The 18,336-nt window shown below is 36.0% G+C and overlaps 1 protein-coding gene and 1 pseudogene across 1 annotated transcript; one reads left to right on the top strand and one right to left on the bottom strand.

Moving 5' to 3' along the window:
- Positions 1 to 213: 213 nt before the first annotated feature.
- LOC129376619 (type-2 ice-structuring protein-like) lies at positions 214 to 5,158 on the top strand. The gene is made up of 10 exons (XM_055056211.1): positions 214 to 229; positions 1,981 to 2,137; positions 2,278 to 2,328; positions 2,887 to 2,928; positions 3,008 to 3,058; positions 3,132 to 3,173; positions 3,736 to 3,845; positions 3,933 to 4,067; positions 4,149 to 4,257; positions 5,057 to 5,158. The coding sequence occupies exons 2-10, from the start codon at positions 2,083 to 2,085 to the stop codon at positions 5,122 to 5,124; spliced, it is 663 nt and encodes a 220-aa protein (XP_054912186.1). The 5' UTR covers positions 214 to 229; positions 1,981 to 2,082; the 3' UTR covers positions 5,125 to 5,158.
- Positions 5,159 to 7,289: 2,131 nt separating this feature from the next.
- On the bottom strand, positions 7,290 to 10,066 carry LOC129376617 (microfibril-associated glycoprotein 4-like; annotated as a pseudogene).
- Positions 10,067 to 18,336: the final 8,270 nt, after the last annotated feature.

Genomic DNA, 18,336 nt, shown 5'->3' on the forward strand with positions numbered 1-18,336 from the left:
ACGGTAGAGCCACAGGCAAAGATAATCCAGCAAAACAGCAAAGGAGGCAGGGTCAGCAACAGGAGGTCCGAAAACTTGCAGCAGCCGAGGGACAAGGCAGAATCTGTGGTCAAGGACAGGCAGGATCAGAAAACCACAAACTCTTCGAAACATGAAACAATGGCTTGAAAGCTGTGACTAGAGCAACAGACGATCTCGCACTGAGCAGGTGAAAAGCAGCACAGTGCAGGTGAGAGTGATGAGCATTCAGCACAGAGGGTGGAGCAGAAATGCTGAAGTCATGACAAAGAGTGAATGAAAGTGGGCTAATGGAAGAAGTACAAAAAGCTAAAAAAAAAAAAAAGTTCAAAGACTGAAATGACATTGATACGGTTATTGTGAAACCAACATTTACTGTATTGTTAAATCTCACCTGTATAAATAGCTGATTATTTTTAGTTGAAGCTAAACGAAGATTGCTAAGTTATTTTAAGAATACAAAAGTGGTGATGAGCAAATTTGAACAAACGTAAAAAAGAACCAATATTAAAGATAATCTGACTGAAGACTTCCACTGTATTCACTTTAACTGCTGATGATGTTTTTAATATGCTTTAATTTTTCTTGAATAGCAAAATAAAAAACAGGTTTGACATTATGAGTTTTAGCTGAAACTGTTTTATTTCTGTTCTAAACTAATTCATTATTTAGAAACAAGGGCAACAATAACTGGATGCTTTAACCAGGTTATTGATCAGTGAACTGCTTCCTCTAGTGGTTTAGAAAAGTTTTTATACTTTTATATCATCCATTTGATCTTAATTTAAAAGATAACAGCTAAGAAATGAACAATTTGATATATCTGCTGTAACATCAACACCCTAAAGCCTAAATGGATGTTTATCAAACTTGAGTATTTATTCTAAATTTTTAGAATTATATATTAAATTCTGTTCTAATTATTAAATGAGAGAAGTTGTAAACTCATAGCAACAAAGTTATTACTCTCAATGCAGTAGGCAGCTTTTATAAAAATATGGGACATAATCTGTGAAAAACTTGAGAAATATTTTATAAAAGTTTCCTACTGTAGTTTTATTAAGTTTAATGTGTTACAGACGTCCCATCTGTTCTAAATAAACGAGATAATGACAGGCTGATGATTTGTTGAGGCAAGGCAGGATGGTTCATGCTGCCCCATTTATTCACAAGCTAATTAATTACAGTGATTTATTTTCCATGAAAGGAAAAACAAAGCAAAGCAAGAATCCATGTCATAAGAGAACAATATACTAAAATACACAATCAAGGCAAAAAACCTCAAAACAAACTCATTTGTCAGTTTGTTGATCAAAAGTTTAATAAACACAAATGTTTAATGTGTAAACCAGAGTTCTTGTTTTGCCATTATTTCCAGATAACGTCTCTTATCAATCAAGGAAATGTGATTTATTTCCCTGTGGAAGGATTTCCCTTTTCCCCAAGGTCAGACACGACGTTCTGCAGGATGGTCATAAACTCCTCCTCTTGTTTTATATCAAATATTCAGACATAAGCAGTTAAACTGTAAACGTCCTGGTTGCAATGCAGACTTAGAAAATCTAAAGTTTGTATTTGATCATGCAGAAAAGATTATTCTGGTTTGATCCTGACATTTCAGAGGAATGTGAGACATTCACATGCACTGCTAAGATACATGCACATCTTAGCAGTGTGCATGTATTATTAAACATTACTACACTTTGATTCAATGCAAATTGTCACTGATCAAGTAAAAATGACAAGATCACCTCTGAAAAATAAAGTGTTGCAATATAAAAGTTTGCACAAGGCACGTTTTAAAAACCACATTTGGACTTTGATAACTGATAGATGGAAACAATGTTTGTTCAAAAGATAAGAAATCAAGAGGGGGATATTTTTTCAGAAATTCAGACGCCAGCTTCCTTGTTTTGAGGCTGGAAGAAACAGAATATAAGAGCCGCTGTGTTTCTGGTGCAGCGCATTCAACCTGCAGACCGACTGTAAACGTGGAAACTTCCTGTGGTGTGATTGGTCGAAATTATTATCTCTTTACTGTCTTCAACCTGCATCATCAACGCCATGATGTGTCTCCTGCTGCTTCTTTGTGCCTTGTTGCCTTTGAGTCAACCTGCTGGTTTGTATGCATATTATTACTACTGCTTCACCAAAGTAAATATTATTCCCACCTTTAATCTAATGTTAAATTAAATTATACCAGATATAAATATTTTATATCTGGTATAATTCTGTAATTCATTGCTGTGTTTAATGCAGTGCTTCCAGTTGCTGTGGATGGGGCTGAGAGCCATGAGGCTCTTCCAGAAGGTGAGGCTGTATTTCATCAGATTCATTATTTTTTTTATGTTTTTTGAAACAGCTTCCAGATGTATTTCTAAACATCTGTCTTTCTGACTACATCCAGTGTTAGAAACAGGCCTAATCTTGCTGCTGATGTTTTCATCCAGAGTAGTTTGATGAAGTGCTTTAATTAGCGACTCTTCTCTGTTTTAATATAAACAGTGAAAAACATATTTCAGATGGATAAACCGATACGTAGATCGGTTTATCCATCTGCGTTGCAAATTCGACTTTTTGTGCCTTTTGAACTAAGTGCTTTATGCTTGTGTTGTACAACATTTATGGATTCTGTTTTGGCTCTGATGGGTTCTGTTTGCTACACCCAGAGCAGTTATTGTGAACATAATGCCAACAAAACAGGCTAGAATAAAATTTTAACAGAAGATTTTAGGAGACAGAATAGCAAATCAGACACGTTTTGTGAAGTAGACCCAATACTGAGCATAAACACTAAAATACTGTGATTTTTAGTTCATATTTTTCCTTGTACATATTATTAATGTTAAAAATTTGAATTATATCCAGACACCAGAGAAAATCCTGAGACTGAGGACATTTTTGCAGAAGGTAAGTCTACGTTTGCCAATTATAAGCATTACATTCTGAATAAACCAACAAAATGAATTTACCATTCAAACTTTGCCAGATCATTTGACTCTTCATGAAGAGGAACCTGGAAACTGGACAGATGCAGAAGGTTGGTGCTTTTTTTCTTCTGCTTCATTAAAAAACACAGTGATTTTCATCTCTTCTCCTCGTGTTTTTTGCAGAACCAACCTTTGAACCTGTGGATGAGGAAGCTTACCTGAAGGGTGAGTTTACCTTTCCTGATAATGTGGGTTAAAGTTTTGTTTTGCAGCAAGAGGAACAATTTAGTTTCAACCAAGACACCTGAATTCAGAAAGTTCAGCTTCCTTCCTGAAGAAAGGCTCTCTAGCAAGTGAATAACTTAAATAACTAAAATCATCAAAAATAAATAACAATAAAACAATCACTAGTCTTTTCATTAGCCCTAATCCTGATGTCGGTTTTTAAACATCTGAATGTTGCAGAGTGGCGACTAAATCAGACTGAGACGTTTCCTCAGGGACACGGTGAAGCAAACTTAAATATGAAATCAGTTTTTTAACACAGTTCAGGTTCAGTTTTTGTATCCATGCTTATTTTTATGTCTTTTATTGCATGAAATATTCCCATGCATTTATATCAGAAAGCAATGATTGTTGATTTTATTAAGACTGGATGAATTTTTTCCAGTTCCCGGCTGAGTTGAGTTGCTTTTTCCTCGACGTTTTTGTCCCAGCAGTGCATAATTAAAACTACCAGCTGAATATTAGAAATAATTTACCTGGGACTTTGATTGTTTGTTTTAAGCTCTGAATGGAACAGTCCAACGTTCAGGATCCTGTTCTTCTGGCTGGACCCGGGTCAAAGGTCGCTGCTACCACGTCTTTCCATTCGCTGCCACTTGGCACAGAGCTCAGGTGACCTTTGATTAACTTCACTTGTATTTTCTCACCAACCATCTCCTTCTTGCATTAGTGTAACTGGTCTCCTCTTGTCCACTGCAGTCGAACTGCAGGTCCATACTTGCACACCTTGCATCAGTCCATGACTACGAGGTGAATAATCAGCTTGTGAGGATGATAATAGCTGCAGGCCGGGGGCGATCTGCAGTCTGGATTGGAGGCAATGACATACAATGGGTAATTTCACATGTGCACCTTATGTGTCAGTCCTTCAGAAAAATACATTTAAGGTAAAGCTCAGACTGCTTCACCTTCCAGGATGGCCGCTGGCGCTGGGTGGACGGAAGCCCTTTTCGCTATAGAAACTGGTGTCGATTCGAACCCAACAACTTCTTTGATCAGGACTGTTTGCAGATGAACTTCAGTCGTAAGTGAAATGATCCCATCTAAGTGACGCTAATTGTAAATCAATCAATCAATCAATCAATCAATCAATTAAATTTCAAAGTGCTTTACATCAAAAACACAAAACACAAAGTCATGCAACATAGAATGAAGATGAGCCTCAGTCCGGTTCTTCACTTAGGATTCTAATTCTGAGGACAGAAAGTTTTACTCACAGAGAGAGATGAGCACCACTCACTCTTGTATGCACACACACACACACACACACACACACACACAACAGCAATGACACAGCAATAAACAACAAACAATTTCCTATCAGTGTGAGGATTCTTCCTGATGGGAAGTCCTCATAAAAAGAGGGGCTCTAAAAACACCCGTCTTGTAGATTTTAGTTGAACCAACTGGGATTCAACACCTTCTGGGAATTTAGTCAAGTTGTTCTGACAAGGCCTCCAACCTGGGAGTTTAGCTGAGAACTATCAGCTGGGCCTCCAACCCTTTGGTACTTTAGTCAAAATACTATATGTCAAGGACACCAACCTAGGAAAAAAAACATTGTTACATATTACATTTCAAATACAGTTCTGAACAAGTGTGTTTTTAGTTGAGATTTAAAGGAAGTCGGGGTTTCCACTGTTTTACAGTTTTCTGGAAGTTTGTTCCAAATTTTTGGTGCATAGATGCTGAAAGCTGCTTCTCCTCTTTTGGTTCTAATTGTAGAGATGATCAGGCTCTTACCACAAATTTACTGATTGTTTCTACATTTTAGATTTCAGATCTTTCTACAATTCAACATGTTTTTGTTTGTTTTCCTGCAGGGCACAGATGCTGGGACGATGAGCAGTGTTACTTTCAAAGACCATTTATCTGTGTCAGAAACTTCTGATGGCTATTTGATTAGAAATGATGCACTTTGTGTCAAAAACACAGAGGCGTTGGTGATCAATGTTGGTGTTTTTCTTACAGAGTGTCAAGACAATAACAAGGATAAAAAGTATGAATATCTGTATTTAAATACAGATATTAAAGACAAAAAAGAAACTCGTTTAAATGTATTTGTCAGATTGTTTGATCAAACGTTACAATAAATAAAAATGTTTAATGTGTAAACCAGTGTTACTTATTATTTCTGCATAACTATCACATAAAATCTGTTGTCAAAAAAGGAAATGTAATTTATTTACGTATGGCAGCCTTTTCCTTTTGCTCAACATCAGATATGAGGTGTTAAGGCTTTTACATTATGTTTTTACTTTCAACTTTAGAAGATCCTCCTCCTGTTTTATCTTGACAAAAATGATCTGAATAAAAACTCAACTTTGATTTGATCATTTGAGATTAATCATATATATTCTCAGGCCACATCAACACATGATTAATACTTCATAGTTGCATGCTGTTGATTGTGACTGAGTGGAAAACAAAGTACCAGGAGATGTAAAATATTTAGTTTAGGTTGCATGTAAATGCAGCTTTTGGAGTGAATATTAAACATTGGGATAATTATGTGGTTCACAAATAATAGAATTAAAAAAAAACGTGTGACTTGAAAAATGGGCATCTTCTAATAGTATATGAAATAATTATTTTTTGCTTTTGACTACATGTCGATGTACCTCTGGGCAACTAAATCCCATATTGCCTACCGGTCTGCGTATCGGTGTATGAATGAGTCATTTGTGAATGTGACTCTAGTGTAAAGCGCTTTGAGTTCAGAACATTTACCATTTTTTTTTATACCAATATATTCCATATTTTTCAACTGGTTATTTGTAAGACTGTAAAAAAAGTGCAATGTTTTCAATTAGTATTAATGCTCTACATTATGTTGCGTTTGCAAATAAAATCATAAAATAAATTGTATTGGCACATATCAGCTTGGGAAAAATACGAATGTGGTTTTGAGGCCCAGCTGGTATTCATATGGATCCATTTGCAACTTTTACCTGGAAAAAAAAACCTACTCAGCAAAGTTATTAAAATGTATGAAAAGTTTTCAAAAGAATGACCCATATCCAGTTCTTGCTACTCAAAACGTAAAAGCTATTAAACAAAATTACTTTTTTCTTTTCAGATTATCACATGGAGTTTCCATTAACATTCAAACTACTCATTTCATTACTTTGGATATAGTAGTCCACCAATATATATCAATTTTAAGTTGAAGCACAATGCATTTGTTGGAGCTCTGCAGCATTTTCTGCTTTTAATTTCTATAATTTGCAAAAGTAAAAATAGAATTTGAATATTATTACAGGCATTTCCCCAAACATCTGCACTATGTATCAGAAAAGGAACAATCAGTGAATTGTATAATATCCACTACGCCTCAGCATTCAGTGAGTCTTTCACTTCATATAATAACAAAACTTTCTTCAACCTGATCAAATCAATCAACACATCTCCAGAGTCTAAAAATCATGTAATTTGTTTTTTCAACACATTGACGCACATCATATGGTCATTATAAAGTCAAACTATGAATATTTTACTGTGCTCCTAAAAGTACAATATCAAATTCATGAGATTTTGTTTTTTACATTTTATTGCAAGAAAAAACAAATTGATGACTTTCTGCTGTTCTTGTTTCACTTCCTGATTGTTTTCTGATAAAAATCAAATTACACTCCATTTCTTTGTCTTAGCTAACACCAGATATACTTTATTTTCTCTGGGAGTGACATAAACAGATCATTAAATAGACATAGATGTTGACATTGACACAGTTGAGCATAAAATTTAGAATTACGGAAGACCTGGTTGTTTTTTCAATTAATTGCATTTAACCAAGAGGTTTGATTCTAAAAATGTTTCCATTTGGCCCAATTTGTGTTTTAAAACTGGCTTATTTTAATTTTTACATATAAAAAAATACAGACACACAAATATTGCTGCTGGCATCTTATTTATTATCAGAGATGAATTGATTACAGGTAGCAAACTCTCACCAATGATTTAATCAACTGGATTATATTTATTAGTAATCAAGTGAACTTTGACTCATGTTTGAAGCTAAAAGTTGATGGTTGATTATAAGAAAAAGCACTCATTATTTTTTGATGTTTGACCTGCAGATTTAAATGACAGGACGGATCTTCATGCTGATGCTCTTCAGGGAGTAACCAAGTCCCTTCCATTGAACCCATTCCACTCCAACATCAAGGAGTGTGTTGTCAGCCCCCCAGCGATAAACCCCGTTAGGGTTTGTATAGTGACAAGATTTGTACCAGAAAGCACCGAGATATTTTTTGGCACAGTTGCCGCTCATCTCATCCTGGTCTTTGTCAAAAGTGGTAAATTTTGTTGGTGGTGATAGGAAAGGCTGTCTCCTGCAGAAATAATAATAGGATACAAAAACTATATGAATAAAACAGACATTCAGTTGAAAGCTTGAATAGTGAAAAAAAATACAAATTCTGCGTGATCCAACATCAATAAAATTGTAATTTCAATATTTAACAAAAATGCTGACTTTGTGAAAAGTTGATAATGTTTTGTGAAATAAATTATGAGTTATGTTAATTTCTTACTGGGATATTATCAATGAGATCAATTAAATTTACTTTGTGCTATTAACTACCAACATCAATCTTCCTGCTTCAGAACCATAAGAACAAACTCTGGATTTAGATATAACTGACACAACACATTTAATCCAATCAAGGTCTATTTCTCTTAATCCTGATTTGTCTAACTACAGTAAATTAGCTTTATTAATTATCATTATTATTATTATTATTATTATTATTATTATTATTATACACCAGGAGTGTATGGTAATACACTCCTGGTATTATTATACACCAGGAGTGTGTAATAATACACTCCTGGTGTATATTACACACCAGGATCCATGCTCAGTGCCTTGCTCTACATTTCCAGACTCACTGCATGACTTTCAGACCCAGCACAAGTTGAATTATTTATTTTACAAAGGAATAATTAGTGATGGGCATCATTACGTCCATCCATGAATTCATCCTGACTAGTAAAGTTAGAATGTGTTTTTTCTCATGACTCACCAGCGCCTCCTTTGTTGTTGAAACCACCCACATGCAGAAGGTAACCATCAACCTCAGCATCGACTTTAAATGAAGAGTAAAGAGCAAACTTTTTGTTTCCTTCAAAGTCCTCCATGTCGACCATCAGTTCATAATTCTGACTCCGTGTCAATTCATGGATGTTATCAAGACCTGCACAGACATGGAAACTATTAAATTTAGATTTTACTGAGAGCATTAAACACCTGGTTAATCTGGGTTTGCAGGAACTGAGTTATAACTATGTTATAAGTAAATATAAACCAACCATACATTGACTAACTGTTTAGGTCGGTGTCTCACCCAGCCAGTACTCTCCAGCAGCGTTTCCAAAGCCTCTCTTGTACTCCGCAAAGGGTCTGTAGAAGTTTACAGAGCCATCCATCCTCCTCTGGAAAACCTGGAACAACAAAGGAATCTGATCAAGAAGTGAACAACGTTCTCACTGACACACTCAGGGTGAAAAGGAAGTGGTTGTACCAACTCTGAATTGGTATCAATAATCAATATTTAACATGACAAAAACTGATCAAATCTTATCTCAGGCAGGTGAAAATGGAAGGACAATAAAGACTCTTCTTTCAACAGAACTTGATGTTTGTTGGATGAAATCCCCAAGAATCCTGAGATAAACCAAGTTGAAGTGTAAACAGAGAGAGTTCATGTAGAGATGGACTCACCGTCCAGCGTCCTCCCTCTGAGTCCATGTCGCAGTAAGCCTTCACACAAACACATTCATGACTTGATACAGTTTTTATTATGTAATGCAATGTCACACTTTATGTGGAAAAATAAATACTATCAAGAAAGTTCAGTTTCAAACAGTCAGTTTATGTAATGTGTATGAAGATTAAGTAAAAACATCCTCAGCATTGTTAACAGATAAACCTCCAGTCTTGGTCCTGCACAGAACTTTAATCTGGATCTTCATTTTTATGAACAAACCAAACATAAAGTTCACCTTAATAGCAGGTGAATATCCAGTTGGATAGATGATGTAAACTCCACTGGGAAGTTTCTTGTCCTTATTGTAGATGTCATTGCAATCACGTCGCAGTTTGTCGTCAGTCGCTTCACAGCTGATCAGCAGTGGAGCCAGGAGGAAGAGAAGTGATAACAGCTGGAAGACAGAACATGACACCTTCTGAACATCATCAGAGAAACTCTGATTAACGTTCATTTAGTCAGATTAAACCTGATCCCTGATCTTGTCCTGCATGTGGCCTGTAAGCTGTGCTGCCAGATTTTCAGTCAGAATTATGCTGAATTCTGCCTTAACAAAGGTTTCTGGTTGGTTTGATCCTCCATTTTTTAACAACTCATTTCATCAGTCCTGTTAACAAATGTTATTTCCAGAGCCAAAACTATGTACAGTGTTTACATGCATTGAGTGTTTGGATAAATTTAAACACTCAAATTCACTCAACATTTCAGTGACTGAACAAAATATCAAACATTTTAAATAATTAACAAACTCACTAGAAGTTGTTTAATTTTTACATTTTTTGACTACATAGTTAAATATCTTGTTGTTGTTTGTGTTCATATTCTAATCATTATTGATGTTTCATAATTTGTACATTTATGTACAATGTCTCTGTGCTGATTTTTATTTTGGTCATTTGTTGTTAACAAGATTTTAAACATTAAAAATACCTTTCCTTGTTAAAATAAATAAAGATAGATGAATTATTTTTTATTTTTTTACAGTGCAAGTTACAGGCTTACCTTCATCTTTACTGTTGATCTGGATAAATTGATCAAACTTGATGAAAATCTGGAGTTTGACTTGCAGCACAATGAAATTCCCTGTTAATGTAAAACATAGAGAAACTTTAGTGGACAAACTCAGTTGTAAATGAATTCATGAGTTCATCTCTCACCTGCAGCTGGAATGAACTTGATTCCAAACTTCTGCTTCTCCTCTGTGTCTCCGACGTTCAGACTCCGTTATTTATACCTGCTGATGTGTCACCTCACCTTGATGATCAGGAATCTAAATCAAACATCACCTGATGAAAAACATGAGCTTGGTTTCTTCATTTTACATTTTACTTCTTTCTGAACTTTGGATAATGAGTCTCAATTGCACAAATAATGCAAAATAAAATGTAACATTAATATAACTGGAGATGCGGCTTGCATGGATTTTGGACGGTTGAATTGATGGATGAGAGCCTCAAATTCATCTGTAGCAAAATTATTTCAATCATGTTTTGCAACCATTTACTGTTTTCTGAGAGTTTTAGTAGAAATTTCCAAAAATGTTCTCCTGCTCTTCCATCAGCTTTGTTGAAATAATTTGCCCTTCTGGCTTAAAAAAGGACTTAATATTTGAGGAATTTTAAGAAAGTACATAAAATCTGAAATGGTCGATGATCTGAATGCAAAGGCTCTTCTTGATTAGTTTTTGTGAATATACAGTAAAATGTGTTGTTTAACTATAGTTCATTATAATAATATAATAATTCAATATATAACGTAATTATGAAACCCAATTGTATTACATTATTACATAATGCAGTGTAACAAGCTCAAAGAAACATCAGAACATTCAGAGTCATTGAAGATCACCTTCAAAAACACAAACAGTCTCAACTCAATAAAAAGTTAGATCAAATCTTTTTACCAAAGCAGAATCAAAATTACCTTTTTTCCTTCACTTCAGCGTCAGACAAGCTTCAGCTCTTCTGTCTGGAGGTCCTGGAAACAGCTGCTCTTATACACAGTCACTGACAGACCTGTCAATAATACACTAGTGACTCTATAATGTTTCAGTGAAATCAAAGCAAAGATGTGATTTTTACTTTATGACTTCAGCATCAGGGATTATTTTCACTGATGACATTTTTTGGAAAAAGGATTTAGCTTGTACTTCCTGTCCTTGTTAATTCATTTCCTGTTTTTGTGTTCTGAGTTGTGATGTTTTGAATCCTTTGTGATGTTTCAGTGAAAAGTCCCAGGATACATATTAATCTGACGAAATTAGGATTTTATTCCTAACAAGCCCAAGTTACAAATAGATCCATACAAAGCAGGAAGTAACAACAGGAACAAAATGTTATTTTTCAACTTTCTTGACAAAGTTAAAAAAATGCCCGTTTTCATATTTCCTAGTGTGTGCTCACTAGCACACACACTATGCTAGTTTATGAATACAAGCCTGAAAATTCACATGTCCAAATTTTCCATTCACTTGGCTGCAGAGGGAAAAGCAATTTTCTCCTCTTTGCATAAATGAACAGGTTGATGTTGCCTCTTGTGTGTCGAGACCAAAAGAATCTAATTCTGTAAATGATCTTGAAAGATCTCTGTAGGATAGCCTGACATGTTTAGCTCTGTTACATTTTAACAAATATGTTAAGATGTAACATATTTGTTACAACTTAACATCTCAGTCAAAAAGTAACAGAGATGTTTAGATGTAACATCTTTGTTACATCTTAACTGAGATGTAATTGAATCACCAACTTTGATTCAGTTGTTGCAATTGACTGCAGCCGTTTGTTGATGTAGAATAATTAAGATTGCCATAAAAACTCTCATCTTATATCAGGCATGTTTGGGACCACATTGTCTCAGCTGTGCTGTGTTTCCTGTGAGCTCTGAGAAAACAGAACGTTAGCTTTGGTTCCTCTAGGCAGTGGCCTCAGTCTGCATTCCTCCAGGACCCAAGTCCTGCAAGTTTCAGATGTGTCCCTTGACCTAAAGACTTAATTTAACTGTCTCACTGGCATGCAGTGAGGCTCTGCAGAGCTCTGTTGATGAGCTGCTATTGGAGCCAGGTGTGCTGAAGTATCTAAAAGTTGCAGGACACCAGGAAGACTTCCTGCCCCAACAATCAGGAATCAAAGGAAGGATTGGTGACCAGGACTGGTTGGTCAGGAGGTTCTTCTGTCATAGGGAAAAACACAAAAAGTGAATTTAATTGTTCAAAGAAACATAAATATCAACACAATTTAGTTTAAATTGCTTTATTAAATTCGAACAAAGAAAATGTTTATTTGTTTAATTTATTTTGAGTGCGACACACTGAGTGCCTGCACCTTCGCCATGTTACTCTGGAGACAGAGTAGTCAGGTTGTTCATTAATACCTGCAGCTGATTATTGATACCTGAGTTTCCAAAGAATCTCAGGAAATGTTAACGCGAACAGGGTTATTCTACGGTCGCATGGAAGGAAAATCTTTGCACTTTTTATATTTAGGTCAATGAAAGAAAACGAGAAAACACAGGAAATGAGTAAAATAATAAACTACAGATCATATGGATTTGTTCTGGCATAAAACTGGTCTTTAGATTTGGTTTAAATATTCAGAAATAAAATGATCAGTGTAAAAAGAAATCGGATGAAATATAAATGTGTATTATGCCATGTTTGAAGATTTTCAAGTGTTTCCTGAACTGCATATGCAGGTTGTGCTTTAATCTGTTGCTGTGGGCTGTAAATGTTTATGACTCCAGAGATGTTTTCAGGTCAATGTCATTAACCCTCGGGCGTTCCTAATTTTCTATTTATGCCCCTTCTCCTATACTTCATTTGTTTTCATTATGTCTCAGTGTTTTTTGTTGTGCTGAGGAGCTTGGTGTGAGGGGTTGGCAGCAGATTGAGAAGGCAGGTGCAGGTCAAATGCAAGTTCAATTTGTGCATCAATCCAGTTTCTTTAATGTGTGTGTGGGGGGGGCGGAGGCAGGTGTGTGTATGTGTGCGTATGTATTGGAGAGAGTTTGTGTGTGGCTTTGAACTCTTTTTCTGGAGTTCAAATGGTTGTCAGAGCAGTCAGGTTGTTCATTAATACCTGCAGCTGATTATTGATACCTGAGTTTCAGAGAATCTCAGTAAATGTTAACATGAACAGGGTTATTCTGCGGTTCCATGGAAGGAAAATATTTATACTTATTATGTTTAGGTCCATGAAAGAAAATGAGGAAAAGTAGGAAATGAATAAAATAATAAACTATAGCTCACATTGATGGTTTCTGGAATAAAGCTGGTCTTTAGATTCGGTTTAAATATTCATGCATATCCAGATATAAAGCAATGTTTTTAAAAAAAGATTCCTCAGAATAAATTAATATCAGAATGATCAATGTAAAAGAAAATTGATGAAATATAAATGTGTAGTATGTCATCTATGAAGGTTTTCATGAGTTTCCTCATCTTATATCTGCATATGCAGGTTGTGCTTTAATATGTTGCTGTGGGCTGTAAATGTTTATGACTGCAGAGACGTTTTCAGGTCAAGGTCATGAACTAAGAAGCTCTGAGGATAAACCTGTTTTTTTATCATTCAGGTTTATCATATTTCACTGGAGGTCATGCTGAACGGTTGAATTTTAATGGTGACATATATATGATCTACAGAAAAACAATCTGCAGAACATTTACACTTTTTGTTTTTTCTTACTAAAAACTTGTAAAAAGTTAAAAAGGTTCCCATCCAACAGCAGGAAAAGTGTATGTCTGATATTGACAGGTAGGTTTTAAAAACATTGAGACATTTTAATATTGCTAAGATGTGTCTGTTATTACTTATCACATGTTTGCGCAAAGATTTCTGCACATAAACTGCAGAAAATCAGACAAATTCAATCTTTAGAAACTGGGGAATGAAAAATGTTCAAGTGAAATCTGTTAGAGGTATTTTTTGTATGAAGCTTATGGCTTCACTCAATACATAACATTTAACTTAAGTCTTTAAAATGTAGTTTAAACTTTGCAGCTTTACATAATGAATTAATTGACGCAATTATAATTCAGCATTTGGTGTGATTTAATAATAAATAAGGAGGTGAAAACAGATGCACTGATTTTGACCACAAACAATGAGAGAAAAAAAGAAAGAAAAAAAAGAAAGAAAGAAAGGAAGAAGAAAAGAAAGGAAAGAAAGAAAGAAAGAGGTTGCTGTCATCCGTTTTATAACCACTAGGTGTCACTGTTGGATTTTCTTTCAGAGGTTTGGAACATTTTTCTAATCTGCAGAATAATGGGACAGGATGTAGATGAAGTCTAATAAAAAGTTCTCACAATCTCAGAGAATTCTGCAATGTTTTAGTAATATCAATCTAATTAAATGAAATATAATTTCATCAATCACTATTAAGTTAAGGATGAACTCATAAAGACTGAATTGATCACATAGTGAACATATTGAATGGAATGAGAGGAAGATATCTTTAAAACAGAATAACAACAATCACTGGGAAATTAATTAGTATAACTTGTATGTTATCTTAAAGAATTAATGCTTACACTAATACTAATCACATTGTAAGACTATGCCTACCTTGAGTTTATTTAAAACCTTCTTTGAATTAGCCTTTTCTTAATTTTTAACTTCTACTCGTTTACTATGTTTAAAATTTACTTTCTCTATTTTTACTCTGCTTGATCTTTTACTAATTTATTATTATTATTATTATTATTATTATTATTATTATTATTATTATTATTATTATTTATTTTGTGACTATCTTCTTGCTGAATGTTGTTTTTTACTTTCTTGTACAAGCACTTTGAATAGTCTTTGGCTGAAAGGAGATGAATAAATAAAGTTGTCTTGCTTTGCCCAAATGGTTGCAGAACCTCAGTTGCCTCCTTGGCCTTTACCTCGCCTTCAGATGGAAGCACAGGAGAGGAAGCCAGTACATAAAGCAGAGTTGATTTCAAATTTCGAGTCCATAAATTGGGAACTGATGCTGAGTAAGAGGTCAAATTGAAACAGCATGACTTGGAAGATTTGCGACTTTCACTAAGCAAGTCACCGCTTGGTGAATCTGTTCATTCAATTCTTTTTTCCAATGTCAGTTACGAGGTGTCAAGTTTCCTAGATAATGGTTGTACTATATATATATCAGTCATTCAATATATATGGTTGCAGGCTTTAAAACTGTTCCTATTGTTTTATCTTAAATATTCAGATATACAACATTTATGCTGCAAAAACTTTCCAGTTGCAATGAAAGTTAAGAACATTTAAAGTTTATATTTGCACTGAAAGGTAAAAAATTCTTCCAGACCTTTGCAGCTTCATTGTGAAATATTACACAAAAAATGAACATAAACTGGAGATTTGGTTCAATTATATGTTTAAAAGGCTAATTATACCAATATATCCCATACTTTTTAATTGTTTATAAGACTGTTGAAAAAATGCAGGGTTTTCAATTAGTATTAATGCACTACATTAATGCACTACATGTTGCGTTTGCAATCAAACCATAAAATAAATTGTATTGGCACATATAAGCTTGGAAAAAATACAAATTCGGGTTTGAGGCCCAGCTGGTTCATTCATATGGATCCATATGCAACTTCCCAAGTTATTAAAATGCATGAATAGCTTCTGAAAGAATGACCCATGACCAGTTTTTAGAAAAATTGTCTAAGTTCATTTACTTATGAGTTTATTTGAAAGGCTATGTTTTTATATTATTATTCTGTGTGTTGTTTGCTTGACTCCTTTCTTTTGTGGTAAAATATTAACTGTTTTTTCAGAAGTTTGCTTGGGGGTTGGAAATGTTTATACATGCTTGTGATACCAGCTGCTTTGATCATTAGCTGTCTGTGTTAACAGCTACCTGTTGTTATTATTATTAATTATTATTATTATATTATTTGTTGTTGTTGTGTTGTTATTATTATTATAATACACAGGTAATAACACAGGTACTGTGTTAACAGCTACCTGTTAACACAGGTATAACGGTCAGCCTTGTGTCCAGGTAAGGGCATGTTCACAGAAGGTCCCAAAACACCTTGTGGTTAAGGTTATTGATCAATTGTTTGTGTGACTGTGTGAAAAAGCCCAACCTTTTTTCTTGTAAACATAATAAAAGGCAGTTGAGAGCCGGTGGAGGAGACACAACACGGTGTTTGACGGTGGTAGAAAAGTAATTTGTGTCTTTGGTTGATTCTTTGCAGGTTGGAGCCAAAATAGACCCAACACCAGTTTCTTGATAATCAAAACTTAAAAGTCATTTAACAAAATTACTTTTTTCTTTTCAGATTAACACCTGGAGTTTCCATTAACATTCAAACTACTCATTCCATTACTTTGGAAATAGTAGTCCACCAATAAATATCAATTTTAAGTTGAAGCACAATGCATTTGTTGGAGCTCTGCAGCATTTTCTGCTTTTAATTTCTATAATTTGCAAAAGTAAAAATAGAATTTGAATATTAAAGCTGCAATCAGCCTCGAACGGCCCTCGCAGCCAAGCGCCGCTCGGCCTATTGTCCACCATGGGGTACTAGCAACCGCCGGCCGACGCCAGCCACCACAGAAGCTTCACGCAGTTTTCAGCACCTCCGCCCGCACCGCGGAAGCTGTTGCTCAGTTTCCATCAATGCTTCCCACGTTCTAACACAGAAGTTGTTGAGCAGTTTCTGCGCCCGTCCACCAGGCGGTACGCATCGATGCGTTCGGTGGCGCTCCTCAACGAAGAGCGCAGAGTGTAGGACACCCGATGATGATCAATCACAGAAACTTTGGTGCCTCTGTGAGTTTGTGTGTAGGAAATATAGCAGTTTACGTTTCTATGGCGTGTAGGTGAACTTTGACCCCTGATAGCCCCCCTTCAGCATACTCAAAAACTCACCGTTTTGATAACTTTAGATGGGACATGCCTTATGAACAGACTGACCGAGTTTGAAGCCGATCAATCGAAATACCTAGGAGGAGTTCGATCAAATACCAAGGCTGTAAACGGCAAAAATGGGGTGAAAATCCGAACTTCAATCCAAAATGGCCGACTTCCTGTGGGGTTTAGACCATGGCTCCAAGAGACGTTTTTGTACGTCCTGACAAGGTACACGTGTGTACAAAGTTTCGTAATTGTAGGTTAAAGCATGGCTTGGGGCTGGTCATTTAAGTTTTTCTAGGGGGCGCTATAGAGAAATTAGGCCACGCCCACCAAATATTGTGATGGATTCCTGTCGGGGAGTTGATGGGGATCCATCCTTGTGAGTTTGGAGCAGCTGGGCCCGAAAATGTGGAATTGAGAGCCAAACGTATGGCGATGGCGTTAGATGTCACTTCGCCACGCCGCCACGCCCACCTGCTACATCGAAGCTGGTCGGGGTTGGAATCCTCAATACACCAATATGTGTTCTGTATCTGGGCACAGTTTCATGTTGATGAGGTCAAAGGGGTCAGATAGTGACCATTGACAGTAAAACATTACACTTCCTGTTCTCAGGGGGCGTGGCCTAAGTGATGTTATCATTCGACCATAGGGTATTGTCAGGCAGCCGATGATGATCAATCACAGTAACTTTGGTGCCTCTGTGAGTTTGTGTGTAGGAAATATAGCAGTTTACGTTTCTATGGCGTGTAGGTGAACTTTGACCCCTGCTAACCCCCCTTCAGCATTCTCAAAAACTCACTGTTTTGATAACTTTAGATGGGACATACCTTATGAACAGACTGACAGAGTTTGAAGCCGATCAATCGAAATCTCTAGGAGGAGTTCGATCAAATACGAAGGCTGTAAACGGCAAAAATGGGGCCAAAATCCGAACTTCAATCCAAAATGGCCGACTTCCTGTGGGGTTTACAACGTGGCCCCAAGAGACTTTTTTGTAAGTCCTGACAAGGTACACATGTGTACAAAGTTTCGTAATTGTAGCTTAAAGCATGGCTTGGGGCTGGTCATTTAAAGTTTTCCAGGGGGCGCTCTAGAGAAGTTAGGCCACGCCCAACAATTATTGTGATGGATTCCTGTCGGCGAGTTGATGGGGATCCATCCTTGTGAGTTTGCAGCAGCTGGGCCCGAAAATGTGGAATTGAGAGCCAAACGTATGGCGATGGCGTTACAGGTCAATTCGCCACGCCGCCACGCCCACCTGCTACATCGAAGCTGGTCGGGGTTGGAATCCTAAACACACCAACATGTCTTATGTGTCCGGCTACAGTTTCATGTTGATGAGGTCAAAGGGGTCAGATAGTGACCATTGACAGTAAAACATTACACTTCCTGTTCTCAGGGGGCGTGGCCTAAGTGATGTTATCATTCGACCATAGGGTATTGTAGCACACCCGATGATGATCAATCAC

Source organism: Poeciliopsis prolifica, unplaced genomic scaffold (assembly GCF_027474105.1).
Source record: "Poeciliopsis prolifica strain line A6 unplaced genomic scaffold, Auburn_PproV2 SCAFFOLD044, whole genome shotgun sequence".
Taxonomy (NCBI): Eukaryota; Metazoa; Chordata; class Actinopteri; order Cyprinodontiformes; family Poeciliidae; genus Poeciliopsis; species Poeciliopsis prolifica.

What these genes read in the sequence shown, in the direction of transcription:
- LOC129376619 (XM_055056211.1), top strand. Translation starts at nt 2,083, where the DNA reads ATGATGTGTCTCCTGCTGCTTCTTTGTGCCTTGTTGCCTTTGAGTCAA. An exon ending in GCCTTTGAGTCAACCTGCTG is followed by an intron (nt 2,138 to 2,277) that starts GTTTGTATGCAT and finishes TGTTTAATGCAG; the next exon opens with TGCTTCCAGTTGCTGTGGAT. An exon ending in TGAGGACATTTTTGCAGAAG is followed by an intron (nt 2,929 to 3,007) that starts GTAAGTCTACGT and finishes AAACTTTGCCAG; the next exon opens with ATCATTTGACTCTTCATGAA.